An 18998-nucleotide genomic window follows, 5' to 3' on the forward strand; every position below is an offset into this window, starting at 1 on the left:
TGGAGGTATTAGGAGGAAGATGCCTACACGATGCAAATTGGAGGCAATGCCACAGCTTCATTAGAGCACCCAGTGTGCAGTAGCATCTGATCCTGGTTATATCTTCAGGTGTACGCCAATGACCCTAGCAGAAATCTATGACCAGCATCACCAGCAGGGGAAAAGCTGCGTTTGGGTTTGCACAGCCAAGGTTGATGAACATGCTAACAGTGGGTGAAGAGCTCCAAGCAGGTGGGATGGGAAATGAAAGGCCATTTTGCTCCATGTGCTCAGTGCGTGATTCTTTAATGTTTACCTTTTAATGGCAATACTTAGAGTGATTAATTTAAAAACATTGTTATTATTGAAATTCCAGCAGGAAAAATAATTTTACTATTGCTCATTTGATGTCCTTGTACCCCTAAGCCATTCTTGTTTTCCCACTGAAAATAATGTTAATTCTTTTAATAACACGAAGTTTCTTGGAGACATTTTATCAATGTCAGTGGCATGTGTGTGTATGGATACATATTGGGATATACATCTTAGATCTCAGCAGAATCTAAGATGCCATTAATGATAAGAAATAGTATTATTTTATGTACCAAAAGGAAAACAAGGCAGAAATTAAACTATGCCACATAATTGACTGTAAGATGAATTTCAATTAAGCTCTTAGAAGAGGTGACATTTACAGTGTATTTCCATGAATTCTTCACGGGCCAGCTGCCTCTATGTGAGTACACAGAAGAGCTCACGCATGCCGGCACAGGGCAGCTGATGCAGGAGACTTACACTGGTGGCCCCTAACAACTCCACCTCCCAAAATTCATGCCCTTGGGTAGTGCTCCCTTCCCCACCAAGTCTGGGCTTGGCCACGTGACTGATTTTGACCAACGGGAGGTCAGCAAGCACGATGCAAGCAGGGCCTCATTCTCTTGGAACACTCCCTCCGGGAGCCAGCTGTGAAGGGATGCACCCACCCTCCTGCAGAACCCACATGGAGAGAGATGCTCAGCCCACTTCCAGCAGTTCCGGCCGTCTCGGCTGAGGTATCAGACACGTGAGTGCAGCCGTCCTGCCTGATCGGGCCTCCAGCTGACTGCAGACACATGAGCGACCGAAGAAGATAGCAGAACTGCCCAGCTGAGCCCAGTCCAGATCACAGAATCATGAACAAATAAGTGGTGACTGTTTTAAGCCTTACATTTTGGGGCAGAGGCACCAGCACACACCCTGAAGTGTGCTTGGTTTGTTGTCCATGAGGCTCTGAGCAGTGGGGGGCTACAGTGGGTCAAGGGCTGTCTGAGGTGGCAAGATTGGGATGGAGGCCAGAGCAGAGGCTGTGGGGCAGGTATGAGAAGGGGGCATTGTGGAGGTCTTCTGTCTGCCTTTCAGTTTCTCCAGAAGCAGATGCTGAGGCAAGGATGTGAGGACAAGACTATTGGAAGGGGTGGAGAACTTTGGTCAGGTGGGTAGGAAGTGACACAGAAAAGGGAAAGCAGACAAGAAAGGGTATGTTATCAAGCGAGAACCACTGTGGGGAAGTGGAGCTTAATTCTGCAGGGGAACTTTGAGAGCCAGTGCAGACCACGCACTTGCGAGTTCTCCCACGGAGAGGTGAGGGACCCAGGGTGTTTATACACCATCTTGTCAGTCCCTGGTAGGGGGCTGCGGGAGGGGGAAGTGGCAGGAACTCCCTGGCATTCAAGGTTTGCACACTCATACCCAGGGCAGAGCCACAAACAAAGATTCCCTCGCTGGCCTCAGCCGTCAGAACACCAGGTGTCGACAGGGTGGCACCCACAGTGTCTGCTACGCGTCCCACCCAGGCACATTCATCTGAACCTGACTCCTCAGCCAGGCACCAGCCACTCCCCTGCACCAATGCCCCCAGAGACCAGATGACAGTTCTAGTCCAAACTGAGTTTAATAGGGAGTTTCAGACAGGGGAGGGGTTCACTGGAATGCTGAGGTCTGGGACAGGGTGGGCCCTGAATTAGAAAGCAGGAGAACCTGGGACTCTCAGCTAGGACAGTCCTTCCTACGTCTCAGAGTTAAGGACCTGCAGGGGGTGGGTCCTGGGGAGACTGGGGGGTCTACTTGGATGCTACTGGGAGATGTTTTGAGATGCCCCAAGTACCATGGAGGGGAATTACATCTGGGGCTCCAGGTATGACGAGCTAAGTTAGAGGAGGGGACCCTAAAAGATCCCGGTGGGGAAAGGGTTAGGGGTCCAGAGTGTTTCACAGAAACAATCAAGGGGCCTCGATTTCACAGAAATCATCAAGAGGGCTCCTTGCAGGTGGGGGAGGGGTATTACAACACCCCAAATATTGGGGCCTGTTTACCCCCCAGCAGCCATTTTGGGGTTTTAATGTAAGACCCCAATGGCAGGACATTCCACATACATTATCACGGATTTGCAACATTCGCATACGCTGGCTGTCCCACAGGACGGTGGGGACTGGAAAATCAGTCCAGGTTCTGGGTTTGAGTCCTAAGAGGACAGGCCTGGGGGTGCCACACGGCTCCTCTTCAGTAGCTGCCGGAGCTGGGGACGAGACAGGGCAGGCGGAGAAGTTTGGGAGGTTGCCAGGAGAGGTGGGGGAGGCACACCCAGAGAAGTTGGGGCTTAGAGAGGGCGAGTGGGGTCGGCTGGGTTTGAAGGTCACGTTCAAAGTCAAGATTTGGAGTTGGGGGTGAAGGTCAGGGTTCACACATTGAGGATGAAGGGAAAGGTGTTTGTTGGGGGTTCCCACCTGGCGTTAGTATTGGGGACTGGGAGTCAAAGAGTAGAAGGAAAGGGTCAGAGGTCACATTTGGGGGTCAGAAGTCCCATTGTGAGGTCAGGACTCAGGGTCAGGGGCAGAAGGTTGGAGGTCATACTTGGGGATCAAAGGTCACACCTTGAGGTCAGGATTCAGGGTTAGAAGCAGCGGATACGCTTTGAGGTCAGAGTGGAAGTAGAGGTAAGGACATGCCATTACAAGGTAAGGGAGCAAACACTGGGGTCAGAGGTCACATTTTGAAGTCAGGGTTGAATAAGGGTCAGGAATGGGTGGGGTCGGGGGCTCACCCCGTAGGTCAGAGGCCACTCTGCAGTCAGGGTGGGCTTGGTGCTTACCCCCTCGGGGCCCGGCCCGGGCCGCAGCAGGTGGACAGGCTGCTCGTTCTCCAGGTTGCGCAGGGTTGGATCTGCCCCAGCTGCCAGCAGGCGCCGGACGATGGCTTCCTGGGGCGGCCCAGGGGGCAGGGCAGCCGCCATGTGGAGCGCTGTGTTCCCATGGGCCTGGGGACAGTGAGGGGAGGGCTGATACGGATTCAGACTCAGCTGGTCTGGGACCTCAGCAGCACACTTCACATTCTGCCACATCCCTGTCCCACATGTCCCCTTTCACCTCCCAGACCGCCCTCCACAACCACGTTCCACCCACCCCTCTGTCCATGTCTTACACATCCCCCAATCCACGTCCACATGCTACACATGTCCCACACATTATCCCCTCCATGGCCACAGCCCACAGGACTCCCAACATCCCACTGCCCTTCTCTGCCATATCTCACATAAGCTGCACATTCCAGACTAGGCCCCCACCTTCATGTTGACAAAAGCCCGCAGGTCTCCCCGTGGCAGCTCCAGCAACAGCTGAACCAGGGTAGGGTTGGCGGCCTGCACGGCCAAGTGCAGAACTGTCTTGTTGCTCTTGATCTCCTGGAGGGAGAGGAACAGCAGAGGTCAGGCCAGTTCTCACACCCAGGCCCCCTCCCACAGAACCCAAGAGCCTTTAGAAGCCCTGTCTCTCCTTTGCAAGCATCCAGGGGTGCCTTATACAGTTGTATGTGTTGTGCACTATACAAGAGTACAATGTCATGTGCATCATAGAACTATACATTTATCATGACAAGTTTCCAGCCCAGGTGTCTTTGAGAAAAAAGTTCCTTTTCTAATCCACCAAAGGACGTCTCTGGGCTAGCAGCTGCCCTGGCCACCCCACATTCTATTAAGCACAGTAAAATGCACCAACATCCCACATAGACTGTACTTTATCTACAAGGATGCGAGCTGAGCAGTGGACTGACTAAGTGTATATCCACTTCCATATTGAGCTGTTCTCTTCATATTTTGGAGCAAATAAAGATATTTTCCACAATGAAACTTTATTATGTGTCTTTAAAGAGTTTGTAACGATAATGAACAGTAAAACTTTTATGTGTTTTTACCTAGTTGGCTCACCAAATAAATTATGAAGAGAAAACCAGGAGACGGCAGGGGAAGCTCTAAATTAAGAGCAACTTAAAAAGACATATTGCGTATTTGGGCTTTATTTGGATGCTAGTTATTTTAAATGAAAAAAATAAATGTACGTCACTTCAGAGCCCAGTGGAAATTTGAACACAGCCAGGACATCTGATATCATGAGATTGTTCATTTTTTTTTAACGTGGAATAATGGTATTGAGGTTAAAAAGAGTTCTTATCTTTTAAAGACACAAATATTTATGGATAAAATTATATGCTTGGGTGTGCTTAAAAGTAATATAGGAAAGTGGATGAGTGGACGGGGCAGGACTGGCTACTGATGTCGGGTACATGGAGTTCATTTTATTATTTTCTGTACTTTATCTGTGTTCCAAATTCTTCGGGAAAAAAACCCAAAACAATAAGTGGATGTTTACTTTTCTCAGCCAGCCTGTGAAGGAGGTACTGTCAGGGGAGAGAGAATAACAGGATTGTTAAGAGCTGGATTCTGGGGTCAGACCACCTGGGTTCCAGTGCTCTCTCTGACATTCACGAGCCATAAGATTTTTGACTCCTAGTGCCTCAGTTTCCTTAGTAAAACAGAGACAGTAATAAGAGCACACGTGTCAAAGGCTGGCTTTGAGGATTCAATTAGCTAATCCATGAAACTCAGGGCTTGATAAATAAGCAGCGCTTGATAATTATAAGCTAGGACCCGTAACGTTATTCCCACTTGACAACTGGGGCACAGAGAAGTGAAGTAACGTGCTCAAGGTCACACAGCTGGGAAGAGGCAATGGTCATGGTCTGTTCGGAGCCCCTGGACAGCCAGGTGCCCCCATGCCACACGCCCTCCGAGGGGCCGGCTGCCCGCAGCCCAGCTCACCTGGCTGGTGTGATCAGCACCCATGTGCAGCAACATCTGGACACAGGCCAGCCTGTCTCGGGCCTGGGTACTCAGCACCCGGGGACACAGGTCGGGTGGGTGCATAGCAACGTTGAGGGCCAGGATGGCTGTGTGGAGCGGTGTGAGGCCTGCAGAATGGAGACAGTGAGGGCTCTGCATCTGGAGTGCCCACCCCGCCTGCAACACCAGCCCTGCTCAGCACCCAACTCACCCTCGAAGTCTCTGGCTTCTAGGTCAACGCGAACCCCTGAGTTAATCACAGCCTGGGAGGAAGAGAAGGCAGAGGGCTGGATTAGGGTCTCCCCAGGTCTCCCAGACTGGAAGCCAGGATCCGGGCAACCAGTCCACCCCATTCACCCCAGCTGCCAGCTGGCCATACCGAGAGGACTCCTGGGAGCCCATACGTAGCAGCCACGTGCAAGACAGAACGCCCCTGGTGGTCAGCGGCATTGGGCTCTGCTCCCAGGTTCAGTAGATCCTCCACAATCAGGGGCTGGTTGGCGGCGGCAGCCACCAGGAGAGGGGTCTGCAGGGGACAGGAAAGGTCAGTCTGGACCCCCAGGCCCCTCCCTTCTGAAAACCAGGCATCCAGGCCCCCAGCCCCTCTGCCCTCAGTCCAGGAGTCTAGGCCCCCAGCCCTCACCTTGCCCTTATGCTCGCGAATGTCCAGGTGTCTGTACACTTGAAGAATCTCGGCTGCAGCATATGCTGCCCAGCGCAGCCCCCGAGCCGCAAACAGGTGCAGGAGCCTGAGCACAGGTGGGGCGGCAGTGAGCACAGCTGCCCAGCAAGCCGGGAGCCTGCCGACGCCATTCCCCATACTCATATTCCCTATACTCACGTGTCCCCCTCCTCATCTTGGGCCAGCAGCTGTTGGGGCCCCAAAGCCAGCATGTGAGCACGGGCTGCATCCAGCGATGGTCCGGTGACCACAGGGGGCAACTGTGGGGGTCCTGAGGGGAGTCCGGAACCTCTCCAGGATCCCGCCTGTGGCAGGGACGGTTCTGCATAGAGCCGGGTATCCAGGGGTTCCTGAAGGGTGCGGGTGGTAGGGAGAGCCCGTCAGCTAATTCCCTCTTCCCAATCCACGACACACACGTACACATACAGAGCGCCGGCAGAGTGGCTGGGAGTCCCATCTGTACCAAGCGACCTTGGACCTTCGGGCCTCAGTTTTGCCAATCTGAGGAATGGGATCTTAACCCAGCCCCAGACATCTCAGAACACTGCATGAGGGCAACTGGGAATTCTAGGGGCCCTTCAGCATCCCGTTCCCACTCTGCATCTCACCTCCATCCCCAGGGGGAATGGACACGGCCGCCCAGGGTCCGAGGGTGGGTAGAAGTCGGAAGTCAGGAAATTTTCAGCAGCAGCAGCAGGGTAAGAGTAGGGGCTGTCCGTGTAGGCAGCATGCGTGTTGGGGTCCCAGTCTGGAAAGCCCGTGGGAGGTGCCAGGCTGCCAAGTCCAGAACCCACAGTCTCCTGGTGTGCTGGGAAGTGAGTATGGCCTGTGTGTGAGAGGAGTGGGGGGCCCTCATTACCAGAGTGAGGGAAGTCATGGTCAAGGCTGCAGGATGGGCATGAGGGCCTGGAATCTCCCAAGGTACTGAAAGCTAGTACTTCTGGGACCCCAAAGGGCTGGGACCTGGACTTCTGGGACCCCGAGGGGTTGAGGGCTTAGACTCCTAGAGCTCCAAAAGGCTGGGAGCCTGGGCCCCGGGACGCCGAAGGACAGGTGTATAGACTGGGGGGCTGAAGAGAATCTGGAGCATCAAACCTACTGGGTCCCAGCAAGAAGGAGGGTCTGACTCCGAAGTTCCTAAAAGTTTTGAGTTGGGATGTTTGAGCCCTGAGGGAAGCAGGTGAGTTTCCAGACTTACCAGCCTCGGCCTCATTCACAGATGGCGTCAGGGGCTGCGCCAGGGGAGGCGGGAACTGTCCCTGTAGAGGCAGAAGCAAAAAGGAACAAGGGGGAATTTATTTGGCAGGCTCCTCAGCATCCACTCCCCACCTACAGGGCATCTAAGTCGGGACGACATCTCTCATCAGCTCCGAGGGCGGCAAGCCAGCGAGTCCCTGCACGGCAGGGCAGGGCTTCATGGGCCTCACCGGTACCCCACCAGCGTCAGGCTGCTGCTGGCGGCGCCTCTGTTCCTCCAGGAGCTTCTTCACGGTCTGCGACGGACAGTGGCTGCGCTCACTCCGGCTCACTGCGCGGGGAGGGAAGTAATCAGGAGTCCTTAAGTCACCCAGGGGCGCGGGGGAGTGGATTCTGGCTCCCTCCCGCGCGGAAAAACTGGCACACTGATGCCGCCTGAGAACTCCAAAGCCAAGCTAAACTTTCGGGTGTGGCGCCCGCCTCCGCCGTTTCCTTCCTTTTGCTCCGCACTTTCCCCTCTGACCCAAGTTTCCACCAGCGTCGTGGAAACTAAGGAAGGGGGAGGAGAGCGCCCTTCTGCAGCACCCCCAACTTCCGTGAAAAATCCCACCTTCCAGATCTCCCAGGCCTGAGGTCGGTGGGCAGGGAGGGGAGAGGGGGGTCACCGGGCATCACTCCCTGGAGACGCAACCCAGGTTCCCAACATCCCTCGGCCCTAGAAGCCGACCTGATACTCCTTCCTCGGGAAACCGGATGTCCGAGTCCCCGGCCCCTGTCCCCGGGGAAGCACGAGTCAATAGCCCCCTAGCTCAACAGGGATCCAGGGGCTCAGACCCCGCGCCCCTTCAGGCCCCGCAGTGCAGGCCCCTCCCGCAGGAATCTGGGAGCCCAGCGGCCCTTCCCCGGGACGCAGGAGTCCGGGCTTCCTCCTCCCTAGGACCTGGGAGTCCCAGTTTCCAGACGCCTGGACCTAGGAAGCCCGGGCTCTCAGCCCACACCCTCCGAGCCGGTTCCGGCGGAGGAAGGGTTAAGCGGGGGAGGGCAGACACGGAAACAGACGCGACGCGCTGACGTCACGGCGCTCACGCAAGGGAATCTTCCATCTCCCCTAACTCTGGGTGCCGGCCCAGGTGTCCGGTCCCGGGGCGGGGCGCGCGGCCGAGCGTGGCGCTCGCGGAATCCCCGCACGTGGGGAATTCCTGCTCAGCCCGGGGACCCCGGACGCGGGGCGACTCGGGAAATCCCGGGGCGAGGGCAGGTCACGGCCGGCGTGGACCCCCCGCGGTCAGGCGCCCGACCCTCCCCACGGAGACCCGGGCTGGTTTGAAACAACCACGCCCCCGACGACTCAGGCCAGGCCCTCTCCCCAGGGGAAGGATCCGGGCCGCCAGCCCTCCTTCCACGGGACCCAGGGGTCCGGGCTCCCAGCCCTTTCACCCTCGGGACCCAGGAGCCCGGATCCCAGCCGCGCCTCCATCAAGACCCAGGGGTCCGGGCCCCCTGCCCCCTCCAAACACCGGGTACCCTCACTCCTAGGACCCAGGACGTGATGCTCCAGCTGCGTCCCTAGAGCCTCCGGAGTCCCCCTCCTAGCCCCGCACGCCGGCCGCTCACCCTCCCACCGCCGAGCGTGCCGCGCGCCTCCCTGCCCCCATTACCTCGGGGATTCCGGGGCGCGGACTGGGGGCCCCCAGGGCCCCGGCCTCGGCGCTGCGCCAGCCTCGCTGTGTCCCCGCGGAGCCGCCGCCGGGTCCCCGATCTTGGGTCCGGTCCCCCGCGAGTTTTTAAACGAGCTTCTGGCACCGCCCCGTCCTGGGCGGGGCCCCGCCCACGGGCCGGGGAGTCCCCGCGTCGCGCTCCAGTAAACCCGGGCTCTCAAGGGGCGGGGCTGATTTTGCGGGCCTAAGTCTCTCGGGAAAGAGGGAGCTGGGGACCCCACCTTTGGTTTGAGGGGGAAGGGGTCTGGGGTAGCGGACTCCTGAAGGAGGAGGGCCCTGGGGCCTCGATTTACGGGTCTGTGTCCAGGGGGTGCAGGAGGCCTTGACTGCGGGGCCCTGGGCTGGGGCCTGGGGGGCTTATTACTGGGTCGCAAAGGAGGAGGGGACTGGGGGTCTGGACTCCCTAGTCTGGAGGGAGGAAAGGTCTGTTGGTAAGAGTGATCTAGGTGGACTCAAATTGCTCCGTCTTCCTCCCATCACCTTTTATTCCAGAGTTCGGTTCTCATTCATTCATCATTTACAATTATGTATTACCGCGGGGCCGGGGGGCGGGGTGGGGGGTGGGGGCACTTTGCTGAGCGCTGTGGTGGAGCTATGAACGAAGCGGGCAGGACTTCCCAGCCCTCAAGCCCAGCGACATTCCGGTGGGAGGCTCCTTCTCAGTTCCCATGTTGGGACCATCCACAGCGCTGACCGTGTCAATCATATTTCTCCCCGGGTTCCAAGACTCCATGTTTCCGGGTTCTCCTCCCTCGCTTGCTGCTCCTTGCTTTCCCTGGCTGTTTCCTCCTCTCCACCCATTGTGGGGGCGGGCGGGGGGGGGGGGGGGGGGGGGGGAGGGGGACGTTGCTCCTCTATACGCACTTCCTTGGTGATCTCATCCAGTCTCATAGCTTTAAATACCATCCATAGCCATCAACCCCCAAATTTACATCTCCAGGCCGGACTTATCCCCTGAACTCAGAGGCAGCTGTGGTTGTTCAACTTCTCCACAAGGAGATGCCGGGGATCAGAATTGGCCACCCCAAAATGTGTCTCTTTGCTTTGATTATTTTTAAGAACAAAAGACTAAAAGAAACTTTGACCTTCCCCCTAAGTGCCTAAAAGAATTTAAGATAATTCTTAAATTATCTTAAACAATTTAAGATGGCCTCTCAGACAGGCCATCACCATAGATAACTCTGGGTCTCATAGACTATGAGGGTCCTTGCTAAGCCTGTTCTCATCTACCAAACATTTGCCTTTGCATCTCGTGTGAACTGCCTTCGTCCCCTTTGAAACCCCAAACCACTACCCCCAACATCCTCCTGTGTCTTTAGCTGAAGATGATATTTAAGGTGATAGCTTTGGCCATTCTGCGGAGTTACCCAGTTTTCCTGAGTTTCTCCCATGTATGCATGTTATAAAGCTTTGATTTTCTCCTGTTACTCGATCTCATGTAAATTTAATTCTTAGGCCAGCCAGAAGGACCCAGAGAGGGTGGAGGATTTATCTTCCTCCCCTGCAGAGCTCTATCAGACATTTCCAATTCAGTGTGCCCAGACCTCAGGCATTTTCCCCCTGCAGAGCTCTATCAGACATTTCCAATTCAGTGTGCCCAGACCTCAGGCATTTTCCCCCTGCACTCACTTCCCTCCTTCTGCATCCTGTCAAAGGATGCTCCATCTTTTCAGTTGCTCAGGCCAGAAGCTTTGGTCATCCTGGGTCCTTCTCTCTCATACATACCCACATCCACTCCATCAGCAAGCTCTACTTCCAAAACTTTCCAGAATCTCCCTAGTGCCCACACCCTGGTCCACCTGTCACCTCCCACCTGGACAATGGTAGCAGCCTCCCTGGTTTCTCTGACCCTCCCCCCAGTTGGTCCCTGAAGGCAGTCACAGGGACCCGCCACCTCTCACCCTCCCACACACACAACACAGGAAGCAGGTGGCTTTGTCACCAGCAGGGTGACATCCGCTATTGCTGCCAGTCTACTCCCCCACTGTTCCTCAGGACTTCTCTGGACCAAAGCCCTTTGCCAGACCCCTTCCAGCCCTCAGCCCACCATGGCTTCTCCAGACAACGTCCTGTTCCTGCTTTTGCTCCCAGGTGAAGCCAGAGGTTATGGGGGGTGGCAAGCCAAGTATTTGTGAAAGGGGTGGCTTGGGTGGCATCTGAAGGGAGGAGTACTCAGGGCGTGTCCTTCTCCCAGTACCCTTTCCCTTCCCCTCTCTTCCCAGAGATCTATGCAGCTTTGGACCTGGTTCTCTGGGGAGGGAAACTGAGTCTGGAGTGGCTGCCTGTTCATCTCCCTTCTCACTGCTGGGTCTCTGCCTCTCCCTCTGATTTTCTGTCTCTCTCTGTGTCTCTGGGAGCTCCCCTTCCCATCTGACCCCTCTTGCTCATTTGATCTCTCTGGAGTAGGGGTTACTTTTCAGGACGTCCCCTCTCCCTGCACCCTATTTTGGGAACCACCTCTCCCCGCTGATCCACCTTCCTTCTCTTCTCACAGTGGCTGCAGCTCAGATAACCGCAGGTGAGAAGTTGACGCTCCTTCCCTCTGCCATGCCACTTCAGGGACTGCTGGCATCCCTAAAGTGTGTCTCGAGGGCCCTGGAACTCTCCCAGTGACTCTCCAGGTCACCATCTCAGCTCGCATTCCAAATCAGAGCTCCCAGAGGATCTGAAGCCCACCCTGGGTCCCCATCTCACTGCCCTCATCACCAAAGTGAAGCCCCAGGGACTTGGCCACCCCCCAGCCTCTCTTTGGCAGTTCCTACTATGCCCAAAGCACAGCCCTCGAGTCCTGGAACCCCTCAGTTTCTCCCCCTTTCACCCCCAAGTGCAACCCCAGGGAGTCTGTGACACCCCTTCAGCATCTTCCTTTGCCCCATATGCCCAAAGCACAGCTCTGAGGGTCTGGAGCCCCTCAGCTGCCTTCTTGTCTTGGCCCCCACCCTCAGGTTCCTGTTCTGGGTGTGGACCCCTCTCCCTGCCGCTCCTGGCAGGCCTCGTGGCCGCCGATGCGGTGGTGTCGCTGCTAATCGTGGCGGTCGTATTTGTGTGTATGCGTCCCCGGAGCAGGCCCACCCAAGGTGAGGGCAGGGGCAGGGGCAGGGCGAGGATGGGAGTAGGGTGTCCCTAGGGAGGAGGTCCCCAGGGAGGGGTCCCCGGGGAAGTCCTGGAGGTGGTACTGGGGAAACCCTGGGGGCGGTGCTTAGGGGAACCCCTGAGGAAACCCCTGAAGAGGTGGGCCCCCAGGGAGGAGGAGATGTGGGTGGGCAGGAGTGGTCAGGCCTCATGCTTTCTCTCCCCCACCCCTAGAAGATGGCAAAATCTACATTAACATGCCTGCCAGAGGCTGAGCCCCCTGTAACTGCGACCTTTGACTTCTGACCCTCTCATCCCGGATTGTGTGTGATGGCACAGGAAACCCACTCCCAGCTTTGGGTTGCTTTGGAATAAAGCAATTGGAATACATCTACTTCGAATTCTTATTCAAAGAACCCCAGGGTCCCCGAAGCCTCCATCCCATTTAGCTATTTCTGGGTCCATGACTCTCCCCCAGAACCCCACATATCCCCCTCCCCTCAGCCCAAGGATCTGGAATAACTCAACAGGGTTTAGGGGTGCCTTGTTTATTTGGGGGCAGTGGTGGGGAAAGGTCTGGCATCTCAAGGAGGGCACTCCGTGAATCTGTATCTTGGTGGGAGTAGGAATAGGGTGCTAAGTAGGCATCAGGAGTGACTGGATCCAGGCATCAGGTTGTTGACTGCCATGGTCTGGGCTCATTTGTAATATGGCCTCTGTGTGTTGAGGTCACTGTAGACATCTGACCTCTGACCTTGGAGCTCCTAAAGGGAAAAACAGGGTAGGGAGCATCAGTGGAAGGGATCCACCAAATAAACTCAAAAAGAATCCAGCCCTCTCCCAGAACTCCCCTCGCAGCTTCTTCAAGCTTGCAGCCATGGAAGAGATCTGGGTTTTACTCAAGTCCATTCAGTGTTCCCCTTCTCCTCTACCTTATCGTTATGCCCCAGCCTCAGGGCCTTTGCACATGCTGTTCTCTCTGCCTGGAACACTGGCCCCCTAGATCTTCCTACAGATGGTTCCTTCCCCCTCTTCATGTCTCAACTTGTGTCATTTCCTCAGAGACGCATTTCCTGATTTCCCCATCTGTGGTGTCTTCCCTCACACCCCACTCCCGGTCACATCAACCCGTTTTATGTCTTTCATGACACCTCCCCAAAATGATCTTATTTGTTAACATGCTTCCAGTCCGTCTCCCCAGATAGGTTGTAAATTCTGCTGCTGTGTCCCCAGCATCAGCCCGTACAGATGCTCGACAAATCCTACCAAAGGCGTGAATACCTTGGAGTAAGGCTTGGCCCTAAAATTTCAGTGCCCGCAGTAAGTGAAAGCCCCTTCTGTCTCCTGGACGTCACAGAGCCAAACTCAAGACTGTCACACTTTATGAAGAGACCGTTTACCCACAAGTGAGGCAAAGCAAAACTGGGCGCAGAGAATTCAAACAGACTTCACAGGGCAGGACTCACAACGGGGGGTGGGGATGGAGGACAGTCTGTGGCCCCAAGAGGCAGCCCTCAGACAGAATCCCTGAAATCAATGGCAAATGCCCCGTCTGGATGTGCGTCTTCACGGGGAGGGGCTGTTTGGCTTCCATTAGATTATCAGAGGAGCCCATGACCCCCGGAAGGGTCAGAATGGTGCTGACAGAGAGGCAGGAGGTGGAGAGAAGCGTCTGGCTGGATCGTGGTTCTTAAGAAGGGTGTCAAGGATGCTTGCACTGCCCCTAGATTATATGCACGATTTTGCATTTTTGGTGTGGATTTTCCTGAGGAGTCTCTAGCTTTCGCCAGCTTCTCAAAGGGATGCATGATCCCTCCCAAAACAATTCGGGAACTCTTTAGTTACCAAACTAGGGCTGAATTATATCCTTATATCCCTTCTGAGAGCTTCTCCCGGAAACCAGCCTGTCCCAGCCCGGGCTTTTCCAGAACAATCTGGAGCCTGCCTTCTGGCTGAGGCCTGCATTTGCCTTCGCAAAGGCAAAGCCATCCCTCCTATTTCTTCTCCTCCCACTAAGCTGAGCTTAAGGTCCTGATTGCTCATTGAAAGCAGGTTTGGGCAGACGCCCTGTTTGTCTTCAAGGGTTTACAGTGCTGCTGAGAAAGTGGCTTCAGGGTCTCGGTCCGGGGAAGACTGAGGAGTGTTTAGGACAGACACTCACAGGGCAGGAGCGAAAGAGTGGTTTCCTCACCTGGTAAGGCGACTCTGTCTCTGTGATGCGCTGTTTCCGTGTCACTGCTGGGGGTGGCGAGTGGTGCAGGGTGCAGACAGAGACAAGGTGGTGAATGGGGACCATTTTATTGATGCGAAATCAGCCCCTCCATCACCATCCCTTTGGATGATGGTGACTTGGGAGCCTCCCCTCCCCGCCAGGCAAGTCCCGGGCCATCCCCCGCCAGCCCCACTCACCCTCCACAGCCCCTTTCCCTTTCCCCTGAGGGACCAGGCGGCCCAGGGAGTACACGGCCAGGGCGATAAGGAGGGTCAGCACCAGGTCCCCCAGCACGATGGCTGCCAGCACACCGGGGCTCACCACAGAGCAGTTGCATTCTGGGAAGGTATGTGGCACAGGGTCAGGGGCGTTCCAGTGGGAGTTGGGAACTGGGAGGAGGTGTCAGCAGGGGGAGGTCTGGAGAGAGTGGGGAAGGGGCAGAGATGGGGAGGTCTTTGGGAGGTAGGGAGCGGGATTGAGGGTCTAGGCCTACCACTCTGGGCCTGGACAGGGCTGAGACCTGAGGAGAGAAAAAGAAGGTAAACTGAGGCACAGGGCAGTGACTAGCGGGTAGGAATAAAAGCTGGAGAGGGTAGGTTCCGACAGCCAAGAGGCGGGGTGGAGAGCAACATCTGGTGGGGCCTGTGGGCTGTCATCATCAACTTCTACTTCTACACCGACTGTCCTGTCCCAACACCCTTAGAGTTCCCTCTCCCGGCTTCTACCAGAGGCCAGATCTTGGGGGCTCAGGCTCTGAGAGAGACCCGTAGGGTTTGAGGAGCTGGGGATCTCCTCCCATCCCAACCCTGCCGTTTGGTTCTCTCTTTCCACCCTGCTCTCTGCCCTGCCCGGCGCTGGGCCCAGGGGCTCAGGAGGCAGCTACAGAAGCCCCCAACTCACCACCCACAATGAGAAGGAGAGGCAGGAGCAGGACCCTCTGGGAGGGCCCCAGGTCCCCCATGATGCCGGCGACGCTGCTGGACACCATAGTCCAAGGGCTGGTGGGATGTGGCGTAGCGTCGAACCAAGTGAAGGAGGAAGTCTGAGGTGGGTGGTGGCAGGAGGAAGGAGGGGACAGGACGGGAGGAGGGACAGAGAAAAATAACGCCTGAAAGAATGAAGCCCAGACATCCCAGCGCTCCTGCTGCAGCCCAAGGCTGGACCCGAAGGGCAAGGCATCCATGTGTCAACTAGACCTCCACCCCAATTAGGGGTCAGACATCACTGTACCAGGAGGGTCAGTGGCTGACCATGATTGAAGCCAGTTCTGCCTCTTCCTGGCTGGACAACCTTGAGCAAGTCACTCAACCTTTCTGGGCCTCAGTTTCCTCATCTGTAAAACGAGGAGTAAAATAGTACCTACTTCATAGGGTGTTGTGGGGATCAAATGAATTAGTGTTTCTAGAACAGGGTCTGACACTTGTCAGCTTTTTATAAGTGCCGGCTATAATTACTTGATAATCAGAACCTTGATTAATCAGAGCGCCACAACAGCCTTCTCAGGTAGACAATCTTATCATCCCCATATTACAGAAAGGTAAAGACGCTCGCCCAAGGTCACACGGCAAATAAAGGTGAAATGGACCCCAGGAGCCAAAGACAGATATTTGACCCTTTGAGAGAAAGAAAAAAGAACCGAGATGAAAAATAGGGAAGGAGAAAAGGACGGCGAGGCAGAGAAAGAGGGAGAGGAGCAGACAGTGACACAGACATAGGATTGGGGCTTTGGAGTGAAGCAGGAGGGCGGCAGTGTGGTGACTCCTGGGCCGGGCTGGGCTGCCCCAGCAAATGAGGAAGTGGCTGGAAGCACGAACTGAGGGAGGCCACCCAGGAGGAGACAGGAGCCGGGGCTGGGGAAGGAGGAACCTGAGGTTAGGGCCAGAAGCAGGAAGCCCCCCTCCCCCATCCAGGCGTCACACCCCACCGTTCCCTGGGCCGGGGCTCAGGAGAGAAAAGGGGAAACTGGATGCTGATCATGGGACAGACGCTGCATGGCCCGTTGTGGGGGGAGGGGTTTTGGAGTCCAGAGGAGGGTCAGGGCCCAGTCCAGGCAGCACTGGCTGCTACCAGCTGCCACTACCCAGGCTTGGCGGAGTCCTGAGTCGAGTCGCTAAAGAACCAACACCCGTCCCCCCCCCGCCCCACCCCTGACCAGGCGTGGAGTGAGCGTGGAGCGAGCAGACCCCGCAGGCCCTCGAGGCCACCAGGCTTGTCCGGGCGGCTGGAGCCGGGTGAGCCAGGGGCCGGCAGAGACCAGAGGAGGCTCTGAGCCAGGAGGGCCTTGGTCCGACTCAGGTGTTCCCCAGCACCCTGTGGCTGGGCGTGAGGACAGACTATGGGAGTGGGGACAGGAGCAGGGGCCAAGCTGCTGCAATGGTCCAAGTTATTGCAAGGATTTTGTGAGGTCGATCAGAATAATGCCTGCCTGGCACAGTGTGTACGCTCAAGGACTGTTAATTCAGTGTCCTCATTAGCGTCACTGTTAGAAGTTCAGGTCTCCAGTTCTGGGGTCACCTTGATAAAAACCTCCCTTGGCCTCTCAGCCTCCTCCCAGCTGCAGCCAGGCCTGGGCCGTCCCCACCATTCAGTCATAGCCAGCACACCCAGGCACCAGCCCATCAGAACTGATGTGGCCCTAGGACTGGGCCCGAGTCCTGGGGCCCCCTTTCAGTTGCAGAGATGTGGGGAAGTCCAAAGTGACCCAAGGGAACGGACTGGGATGATGGCAGAGATCTGTGGGATGTGGGGTAGAACTTCTTTACCACCCAGAAGTGAAATAGTTCAATATTTTCGCACCTGGTACGACTGTAGGGTGCAGACCACAGAATGCCGGCCTGGGCTGGTCCCTTCTCCAGGGTCTCCGTTCCACGGGCAGATGGGGTCCCCCCACAGTGGGTGAAAGAAGGCTGAGACGGAGGGCTGGGCCCCACCCCACCGCCAGACTCCAGGAAGCAGGGTGGCCCACCTCCCCCACAATTCTCTCTCTCTAAAGTGTCTCAGTCGCTCCTGGAGGCAGTCCGAGAGTCAGGGAAGGCCAAAGCTGACTTTCCCAAAAAGCAGGCACTCTGTTGAAATTACGTGCAACAAGCTCACCTCTAGGGAAGCAGCAGGCCCTCCTCACTCCCCCTGCTTCCACTTTCGCCCCCTACAGTCCATCCTCCCCGCGGCAGCCAGTGGAAACTTTTTGAAACAGAGAACCTATTTTTTTTTAACGGCCTAAAGGTTTGAACAGACGCATCATAAAAGAAGATATATGAATGGCCAATCAGCACGTGAAGAAGCGTTCAACATCATTAGTCATTAGGGAAATACAAATGAAAACCCCAATGAAATATCGCTACGCACCCACCAGGATGACTCAGTTCAACAGACTGACCCCATCAGGTGGGCCAGCTGGAAATCTCATACACTGCTAGTGGAAACGTAAAAGAGAACAACCACTTCAGAAAAGAGTTTTGGTAGCTTCTTATAAAGTTAAACACTTACCTACCCAGCGATTCAGCAATTCCACAGAAGTAAGCAATTACCCGAGAGAACCAAAACATTTGTTCCCATTAAGACCTGCCCACCCCTCTGTCCTTTCCCCTCCCCCTTGCTGTTGCTGGAATAAGTCAGGCTCCTTCTCACCTCTGGGCCTTTGTACCTGCTGTTCCCTCTGCCCGGGATGTTTTTCCCAAAGTCTTTGTATAACTGGTCCCTTCTCATTCTCCAAGTCTCAGCTCAAACGTCACACCCTCACAGGGGCCTCCACTGACCACCACTGCTTAAGTCATCTCCCACCACCTGCAGCATTTTCTTCCTGTATTTGTCACACCTGAAACTCTCTGATTTGTGTCCCCATTTCTACTGTCTGCCCCTTCATCTAGAATGGAAACTCCATGAGAAGAGGGACCTTTCCGTCTTGCTCACTGCTGTAATCCCAGCACACATAGGAGATGCTCAATCGGTGTTCCTTGGCTATCGGACTAAAGGCCACTAGTGGTAACAGGGTGGATTTAGCATGGCTCCTCATCTCTGCAGACATGCTCTCTTTCTTCTTGAATTAGTCACTTGACAGGTAAGAACGCTAGTGTCCTCCAATATCCTCCTGCTCCTTCGACAGGATTTTTAGCAGGGCTTCTGGCCACTAAAGTGAAAACTGTGTTTCCTGGCCTCGTTTGCATTTAGAGTGGCCATATGGCCGCGTCCTGGCTGATGGGCGGTTTGGGAAGTGGACGGGCAGTTTATCTGTCAGAGCCTTGTGGAAGGCTGCACGTGACTCCTCTTCAATTTTCTTGTTTGCTGGAACGGGAACGCGGGAGGGGTCCTCTTGGAACTAGTGGCTGAGGGCCACATCATAAGGACAAAGGAGGAACAAGAAAGAAGGAGCCTCAGAGCCGATCGTCCTGGAGGAGCCGCCCCAGCCCTGGACTGTTACAGGAGACAGAAACTTCTACCTGATTTAAGCCACTCATGGTAGGAATTCTCCAAAGACAGTCACAAGAATTTCTTCCTCCCAGTATGCACATGCCATCCCGCTCATCAAGAGAGAGAGTGCATTTTCCCTCCCCTGGATTCTGAGCTGACCTTGTGCCTGGCTTTGACTAAGGACGCAGAGGAAGTGATGCTGTGCCAGCTCTGAGCCCGGGCCTTAAGAAGCCTTGTAGCTTCCACTTTTACTCTCTTGGAACCCAGCTGCCATGCTGTAAGGAAGACCAGGCTCCCTTCCTGGAGAGTGAGGCTGCACACAGAGGCCCTAAAGGACGAGATATCGTGTGGACAGAGAGGCCACGTGGAGGAGAACCACGGCACCCCAGCCGGGAGCAAGTGCCAAGGCTCCAGGCAGGTGGAAGAAGTCACCGTGGATCTGCCGTACCTGCCAGCTGCCAGCCAAGTGCAGCCACATGAGTGACCCCAGGCAACACCACGTGGAGCAGAAGAACCACCCAGTCAGCTCACTGAATCATGAGAAATAAGAAAGCGTTGTCGTTTTAAGCCACTGCATTTTGG

At 55.6% G+C, this 18998-nt stretch overlaps 3 protein-coding genes across 8 annotated transcripts; 1 reads left to right on the forward strand and 2 right to left on the reverse strand.

Moving 5' to 3' along the window:
* Window positions 1-1890: 1890 nt before the first annotated feature.
* NFKBID (NFKB inhibitor delta) lies at window positions 1891-8810 on the reverse strand. Of its 2 annotated transcripts, none has more exons than XM_070632687.1 (12): window positions 8666-8810; window positions 7238-7338; window positions 7009-7069; window positions 6419-6636; window positions 5970-6160; window positions 5772-5877; window positions 5508-5654; window positions 5340-5391; window positions 5108-5256; window positions 3578-3694; window positions 3107-3271; window positions 1891-2533 (listed from the first exon to the last, which is right to left on the reverse strand). In XM_070632687.1, the coding sequence occupies exons 4-12, from the start codon at window positions 6422-6424 to the stop codon at window positions 2480-2482; spliced, it is 987 nt and encodes a 328-aa protein (XP_070488788.1). In that variant the 5' UTR covers window positions 6425-6636; window positions 7009-7069; window positions 7238-7338; window positions 8666-8810; the 3' UTR covers window positions 1891-2479. The 2 variants fall into 2 exon arrangements, with proteins under 2 accessions (XP_070488788.1, XP_070488789.1); XM_070632688.1 differs by lacking the exon at window positions 8666-8810 and adding an exon at window positions 7735-8013.
* HCST (hematopoietic cell signal transducer) lies at window positions 7512-12187 on the forward strand. Of its 4 annotated transcripts, none has more exons than XM_070632689.1 (5): window positions 7512-7640; window positions 10721-10816; window positions 11220-11243; window positions 11671-11802; window positions 12032-12187. In XM_070632689.1, exons 2-5 carry the CDS (start codon window positions 10774-10776, stop codon window positions 12070-12072), a joined length of 240 nt encoding a protein of 79 aa, XP_070488790.1. In that variant the 5' UTR covers window positions 7512-7640; window positions 10721-10773; the 3' UTR covers window positions 12073-12187. The 4 variants fall into 4 exon arrangements, with proteins under 4 accessions (XP_070488790.1, XP_070488793.1, XP_008541554.2 ...); XM_070632692.1 differs by having other exon boundaries at window positions 12035-12187; XM_008543332.2 differs by lacking the exon at window positions 7512-7640 and having other exon boundaries at window positions 10619-10816.
* A 142-nt stretch (window positions 12188-12329) lies between these two features.
* Window positions 12330-15066, reverse strand: TYROBP (transmembrane immune signaling adaptor TYROBP). Of its 2 annotated transcripts, none has more exons than XM_008543335.2 (5): window positions 14910-15066; window positions 14503-14529; window positions 14207-14347; window positions 13989-14032; window positions 12330-12561 (listed from the first exon to the last, which is right to left on the reverse strand). In XM_008543335.2, exons 1-5 carry the CDS (start codon window positions 14995-14997, stop codon window positions 12496-12498), a joined length of 366 nt encoding a protein of 121 aa, XP_008541557.2. In that variant the 5' UTR covers window positions 14998-15066; the 3' UTR covers window positions 12330-12495. The 2 variants fall into 2 exon arrangements, with proteins under 2 accessions (XP_008541557.2, XP_008541556.2); XM_008543334.2 differs by having other exon boundaries at window positions 13989-14035; window positions 14910-15065.
* Window positions 15067-18998: the final 3932 nt, after the last annotated feature.

Source organism: Equus przewalskii, chromosome 9 (assembly GCF_037783145.1).
Source record: "Equus przewalskii isolate Varuska chromosome 9, EquPr2, whole genome shotgun sequence".
Classification (NCBI taxonomy): Eukaryota; Metazoa; Chordata; class Mammalia; order Perissodactyla; family Equidae; genus Equus; species Equus przewalskii.

Bases quoted from the DNA above. Each gene is read 5' to 3' on its own strand.
- TYROBP (XM_008543334.2), bottom strand. From the start codon at position 14,997: ATGGTGTCCAGCAGCGTCGCCGGCATCATGGGGGACCTGGGGCCCTCC. The intron at 14,530-14,909 runs GTGAGTTGGGGG...TTCTCTCCTCAG, and splicing joins TCTCCTTCTCATTGTGGGTG to GTCTCAGCCCTGTCCAGGCC. The intron at 14,036-14,206 runs GTGAGTGGGGCT...CGCCACCCCCAG, and splicing joins AGGGAAAGGGGCTGTGGAGG to CAGTGACACGGAAACAGCGC.
- NFKBID (XM_070632687.1), bottom strand. The intron at 5,655-5,771 runs GTGAGGGCTGGG...TGTCCCCTGCAG, and splicing joins TTCGCGAGCATAAGGGCAAG to ACCCCTCTCCTGGTGGCTGC. The intron at 2,534-3,106 runs GTAAGCACCAAG...TCTCGTCCCCAG, and splicing joins CCGGGCCGGGCCCCGAGGGG to CTCCGGCAGCTACTGAAGAG.
- HCST (XM_070632689.1), top strand. From the start codon at position 10,774: ATGGCTTCTCCAGACAACGTCCTGTTCCTGCTTTTGCTCCCAG. The intron at 11,244-11,670 runs GTGAGAAGTTGA...CCCCACCCTCAG, and splicing joins TGCAGCTCAGATAACCGCAG to GTTCCTGTTCTGGGTGTGGA. The intron at 11,803-12,031 runs GTGAGGGCAGGG...CCCCACCCCTAG, and splicing joins CCGGAGCAGGCCCACCCAAG to AAGATGGCAAAATCTACATT.